The sequence below is a fragment of the Pinus tabuliformis genome, chromosome 9 (genome assembly GCF_031772625.1).
Source record: "Pinus tabuliformis cultivar Carrire ecotype Pingquan chromosome 9, CPIR1, whole genome shotgun sequence".
Lineage (NCBI taxonomy): Eukaryota > Viridiplantae > Streptophyta > Pinopsida > Pinales > Pinaceae > Pinus > Pinus tabuliformis.
Window position 1 is genome coordinate 756,425,383 of NC_142307.1, and position 6,705 is coordinate 756,432,087.

General features: G+C 33.4%; 1 protein-coding gene across 1 annotated transcript; it reads right to left on the bottom strand.

The window, feature by feature from the left end:
• Positions 1-1,788: 1,788 nt before the first annotated feature.
• LOC149150913 (uncharacterized protein C24B11.05-like) lies at positions 1,789-5,707 on the bottom strand. The gene is made up of 9 exons (XM_089443161.1): positions 5,427-5,707; positions 5,219-5,293; positions 5,063-5,128; positions 4,729-4,826; positions 4,287-4,324; positions 4,022-4,109; positions 3,665-3,910; positions 2,268-2,333; positions 1,789-2,187 (listed from the first exon to the last, which is right to left on the bottom strand). The coding sequence occupies exons 2-9, from the start codon at positions 5,280-5,282 to the stop codon at positions 2,023-2,025; spliced, it is 831 nt and encodes a 276-aa protein (XP_089299287.1). The 5' UTR covers positions 5,283-5,293; positions 5,427-5,707; the 3' UTR covers positions 1,789-2,022.
• Positions 5,708-6,705: the final 998 nt, after the last annotated feature.

The window sequence follows — 6,705 nt, forward strand, 5'->3', positions numbered from 1 at the left end:
ATAGGAGGAGTGGTAGGTTGTGGTCACGTAAGCTACTTGTGAAATAATAAAGCAAGGGAAAATATGGCTAAACCAAAGGTGGTGACCAAGGATAAAGTATGGAGACTAAAAAAATAAGTTGGGGAGTAGTGAGGAGTGGTGTGAAAATGAACCTTGAATCCTAATATTTAGAGCTTAATGAAATGTTGCTACTAAGAAACTAAGATTTCACAACAATAATTTTATGGTTATTGGGATGGAATTGTGCAAGGTTATTTTTAAGATTTGGGTGGATGAAAAATCACATGGATATGGAAAGTGCAAATGAGGTTGGAATGACGAGTCAAGGTGGGCTGAGCACAATTCATTGTTGGGTGGATGTTAAGGAGTACATGCAAATTATGGATTGACACAGGGTCAAGATATATAGTGAGAAAGGTCTCATAGCTACATGGGTAAAAGAAAATAGATGGAGTTGATGGTGGTGATGCCTAGCGAAGAAGTTAACATGGAGAGTTGCAATGATTAACACACTAGAGTGTTTAGTCCAAGTTGTAAAGCCTAGACACAAGTAGGACATATTCCTCAAGGTTTTTGTAAGACTTATTATTGAGGCATGCATGTTTAAGTGTGCTAGCACATGATATCATCCCTCACATGCATAGAGAGGATGGAGTGTCAATTTGTGGAATGAACCACTTGAATTGGTACGATAGCGGAAGTTGTATTTGTATGCTAAATTAAGCTTAATTTTTTGTAAGATCTATTATTCAGGCATGCATGTTGGAGTGTTGTGGCTCATGGAGTTATGTCTGGTCAAGTTGTAGAATGGTCCACATGAAAGAGTTATGTATGGTCAAGTTGTGGAATGGTCCACATGAATAGGTACGAGGCTGGCAAGAGTACTAGTATGCCAACTTGAGGAGGGAATGTGCAATCTATAGATAATTGGAGGATATAACAACTTGTAATTGGAGCATATAACAACTTGCTATCCATGTGTTCAAATGGATAGTAACTTTTAATATGAATATCAACAAAAATATTGATACCATTTTAACCTCCCTAAATAAAACTTAAATGAGAAGGTGTTAAGGTAGGCTAAATAGTGATTCACGGTTTAATATTAGCTATTTATAAAATCTAAGTTCCAAAACCCTCGGTTATACCTCTAATATTTTAAACCAATATAACATATTAAAATGTTCTATGACTTCATTATAATTATGAAAATTAGGAGAATAAAATGCTCTATGACTTCATTATAATTATGAAAATTATGAGAATGCCCCATAGACTAACATAATAAAAATACATACAGAAAATTTTACTTACTGCTGATAATAAAAAGTATAGCCATTCTTAATGGATGACATATCAAAGGAACCACGTAGATTTTGTTTCTTTTGTGTATCTATTATATCGTGTCCTTTTACAAAACAATAGCTACAGCAGTGCTGAGGCGCGGTGGAGGAGTGTCTGGAGGATAATTTGTAATTGTTTCTATTAGGTCGCTTTTTTTTTCCTCTCTCATTACAAAACACTCAGTCCCATTAGAAATCCAGCTAATATGTCAATCATATTAACGAATGTATTGAAATTTTATATCCAATGACTCTCCCATCCATTTTTATCTGAGCAATGTTTTTATTGAACATTTAGGAATCAGGAATCAGTTTCCGATGGCGTGGAGTTTCCGATAAACGAATAAACTTTTCAAAATGTCTTCATTTTTAAGCAAAGCCCGGGATAGAGATGAACATTAACTTTTAATGGAGCCCTGCCAAAATCGGAGCAAGCAAAGGCAGAAAGAAAATAACATCCGAAGAGATATTGTTTTATTAAAGCAAGTAACAAAGTGATCTGATATATTGATCAACTGTAACAGAACTAATATCGCTAAAGTATTGGGTAAAGGATTGTTCAGATCAGATATACATTTTAGTACCAAGGTTACAGACAATAGGAGTTTCCCCTACATAGAGGCAAAGTTCCAATGGGATTATCATGGTTCCGCACTCCCTTATTCGAAGAGATCTTGGCTTATGCAGTGACAACAGTTTCAATAGCCGCAGTTGCCCCTGTTGACTGTCGAAGATTTTTGGAGCTCTCTGCATCTTCTTCCCATATCTCAGGCAAAGCTTCTCTAATGTTGTGAATACTTTCGAGGGCAAAATCCGCACCTTCTGTACGGACTGGAGTGCCCACCTATTGACAGTGAAATCTAATATTAATATTAGAAGAAGAGTGGACGACTTATAAAAGCATTTAGAACCAAATGGTCTTACCAATACAGTATGTAAGCCTTCACGCTTTCCTGCGGCTATATTCCGAGGACTGTCATCAAAAAAGATCTGCCAGAAAATGAAGCAAGTTTAGAAAAACGGATGTTTTGTGGTATGACCTGAGGCCTAAGGTGATAACCATGTGATGTGGAAGTGTAAAGTTGCCGAGATGTTATCCTCTTTTTTAAGGATAAGGTTGATTGGATAGTATTTAAGATATGGTTGCCCTATCAGGAATCTCTTTCGCGTTCAAATGCTGTCACAAAACTTTAATTTTATGCTTAACGACTAATTAGCGCTGAATATAATATTCTCTTCGTGGTTGCCTTGCATCAATGTAGAAAAGGAGATAAGTGGATGATTTATAAGACTACATTTCTGACCTCTTGAAATCTAGGGCAGTATAAATTTTCAAAATATCATGTAGTATAATTGGTTTGTGTGGTGTTTAGTGGCGAGAATGTTTTGTATTAATGTAGAAAAAGAGATAAGTGAATGATTTATAAGATTCATATATATTTCTAATTTTTTTCTAATTTCTTAAAATTTAAATAGTATAATTTTTCAAAATATTTATAAAATATAATTTAATTGATTTGTGTGGGGTTCAGTGACATTATATCATAAATTCATTCATGAAATTAAAAACTACCTTTCAAAAAATTAAATTATTCCAATTATTCCAAAAACACCCTTGGTAAGTAAATTATTCTTCCATTCCCAACATTACACCCTTGGTAAGTAAATTATTCTTCCATCTCACAGCATTGAAATTCCCATCTACTAAGTACTTATTCCCACTAAGCCCAACCTATTTCTAAATACTTATTCCCACTAAGCCCAACCTATTTCTAAAATAAAATAAACATTGAAATTCCCACTAATCTCAACCTATTTCTAAAATAAAATAAATAACTTTTGAGAAGACAATGAAATGTTTACTTTGGAAAATGTTTCTGGATTTGGATCCGATTTCTGACTAGATGACCATTATTTTGGGAAGACCTAAATACTGGTCAAGTTGGGCCCAACAAAGTTAATACTCTTTAATTTTTTTTTGAATATATCTAAATTATTAAAATCATATCAAGGTGGATAACAACAATGAAGCTCAACCGCAACCATCCTTAACATGGTTAAGGATTACATAATTATACATTCAAATACGATAACTTACCCTCAAATAATCCTTAACATTCTTACTACATTACATAATTATACATTAAAATACAATAACTTACCCTCAAATACAATGGCAGTAGTAAGTTTTGACACCAATATATATCAATCTTGCTATGCATGTTTATTATTAGTTTAATAAAAGAATAAATCACTGCATTTAGGAAAAATAAATTATATAACTGGAGGCAGATGGCTACGAAAGTTGATTAATCCCATACCGTTCTTTGTGGATCAGCCTTTGCAAGGCGAATAGCCTGCCTGATGGCCTCTTTTGATGGCTTGCAAACAATGGGGGTCTTCGGAATCACAGAGTTGACAGCAGGTATATCCAAGTGATTATTGTTTGCAGTAGTTTGCGAAGGAGGATTAAGTGTCTCAAAGCATATTATGCCTTCAAAGCAATCTTCCAACCCCAGCCCCTTAAGGACCTTTGCGGCATGTACTTTGTCACCGTTTGTAAATATCTGTTTTACATGATAAACCGATAACAAGTATCCTTTCAAGATTCCCCTCAGGGCGCCTTCATCATGTATTACAATCATATGGAAAAATTGAAGGGAACCATTTCTACTTACAATTTTCCTCTGTGGCATGCTTAATAACAAATTCTTCAGTACAGGATCTGGTTTAAGATTCGCATATGGCAATCTTCCATGAACAAAACTGTATACGAAATATTTGTTTTGAGTTAAGCACGACAGTTTTTTCTGGCCAGAAGCAATGAGTTGCATTCCAATCAAAGTAAAGAATGAAAGGAAAATCATTCTGATTTTATTTAATTTCTGTAGGAACTTTTGATAGCTGTATAGTCACTAACAAGAGATGAGATTTCTTAAATACCTGTGGTAATCGTCGTAGTCAAGTTCATAGCCTACCGCCTGCATAGATCAAATAATATGGTGAAAAAAGCAATGAACTAAAACATTGCAAAATTGGATCCCAATTCAAGAATCCCCAGTCAGGATTTCACAGTTTTGGAATCAAGATTTCACAATATGTCTAGTCTTTCCAGTGTGGTGACAGGTGGATCATTTTCAATGGACTAATCATGGAAAAGAAGCGAATAATTATGAAAAGTGTGCGTCCGACTCTCTGGAAAGTAGAATTAATGCAGCTCATCATTCCACTTTTAAGCTATTTGCTAACCCTATTACAGCTACATTATTGCAGAAGAGCTCAGCAGTCGACTAGAGAAGGCCCCTAGTGTTGACATTGCCATTTTAACCTTAAAAGTTGAAACACAATGCTGATTTCCATCAAACAAAAAGGATTGAATACTTACCCTGAGTCCAGCCATGGATGTACCATAAGTTGTATACAACTGTCTACACAAGTCTGGGATTCTGTTCTTTTCAATACCGAGCTTTTGATTCACAAAATCTGTCATACAACCAACCAGGCCGACGCAAAATTCAAACAACAGAAGTTCTCTCAGTGCCAAATCAGAAATATTAATTGCATGTTAATTGGGTCTTCTGAATATGAATATTAGTCCCCATCACCTTCATGTTGCAGATCTGGAAGATGGCTATTAAAAATAGTCCATATAGGAACTTGGTATATGCAGCCTCAAGCTTGACATAGCTAAAACTAATATATGAATCGAACAAGATTACCTGCAATGTTTTTAGTGCATGCTACAGCAAGTCCGGAACTCAAGGGATATAATGTGTCATCCAGATCTGAAATCAGAAACGAATACATGCAATAGTTGTTGATAACTTCCGAAAATGGAGAAACGTAAAAAACAAAGAAAAAAGTGTGATGCTCACCAAACAGAAGGCAATCATATCGAGGCCTCTGGTCTTTCACGAGTCGATTCTCGTCCCGCGCCATTATCGATCACTCTGCAATATATACATTCAACCATTCTCATTCTATTTGATCGAATTATATACATGACAAAGGCAACAAGAATATCGTACTACATAGTGATTGAATTTAAAGAAACTCAATACAAACGTAAGAACAATCCATAACCTGTAAACAAGATCAATTGCGTTGAATTTGGGAAGAGAAGAAGATACACAGCAGAATGCAGTAGGTAGAGACTAGGCAATCTATGTTGACAGCAATTGGTATTCTGCCAATAATATGGAAAAGAGAGAATGGAAAGCAGGTGCAAGGTATTGAGATTAAATGGAATGGAGCGGGTGTTGAAGGAGAAGGTTGGGTGCCTTAAATAGATCTCCAACGCCTCAGATTAAGTTATGCGGATAAACCTGAGTATTTACTTAGCATCCTGCTGCATGGCCACATCACTTCAAATTCATTTGATTTCACCATTTTGCGACTCCACATTACTTTGTTATTTATATGAACAGGATTCCTTTGACAAAACCTCAAAATGTGGGACTCTACATTACTTTGTTATTTATATGAACAGGATTCCTTTGACAAAACCTCAAAATGTGGGTGCAATGTAGATGACTTTTCTGTGGTGGTCCAGTTGAGAATACATCTCGACGGGTAGGAGGGAATTGGACTTTTGCCAGAGATTTCGAAGCTGGAAAGGCATGTGAAAGCAATGGAGAATCTAAAAACATACATTTGAGTTGTGGCGGTAATGCATAATTAGTACAACCATATAATTTGAGTTGTCGTATTGTAACATGTAACTATCACAATCATACTTAGGTTGAAAGTTTATATAAAACACATTTACAATTACATTTACCAATATGATTTATATAAACAAATAATCATATATCCACCGCCCGTAATATTAATTATTACATAAATTTTTTTGCTAATATACTAATAATTATAATTAAAACTATAATATAATTCACATATAACATAATAACTTATTATTATTAATAATATATATTTATCGTAAATAAATATTATATATTTATTAATATAATTCTAATATTTATTAATATAATTCTCAATATATTTTATATATTTACTTTGAATATATTAATAATATTAACTACATATGGAATATATACTAAACTAAAATATAATAATAATAATAATAATAATATTAATAATATTAATATTTTAAATAATATTATATTATTTAATAATATAATATGTAAAAATAATATATTATAAAATTTAAACCTTAAGGTTTATTAATTTTGTTTTGTTAAATTTTGATCTCAAGATATTAATAACACCTAGGAATTAATATTTTAAACCCAATGGATTAATAAACGAACCAATTAAATTGCAAACCTAAGGAATTATTAATATTATAAACCGAAAACCAAGTTTTTTATATTATAAAGCCAATGAATTAGTAAAACGAAGG

What these genes read in the sequence shown, in the direction of transcription:
- LOC149150913 (XM_089443161.1), bottom strand. Translation starts at nt 5,282, where the DNA reads ATGGCGCGGGACGAGAATCGACTCGTGAAAGACCAGAGGCCTCGATAT. An exon ending in CATCCATGGCTGGACTCAGG is followed by an intron (nt 4,325 to 4,728) that starts GTAAGTATTCAA and finishes TGATCTATGCAG; the next exon opens with GCGGTAGGCTATGAACTTGA. An exon ending in AAGGCTTACATACTGTATTG is followed by an intron (nt 2,188 to 2,267) that starts GTAAGACCATTT and finishes CACTGTCAATAG; the next exon opens with GTGGGCACTCCAGTCCGTAC.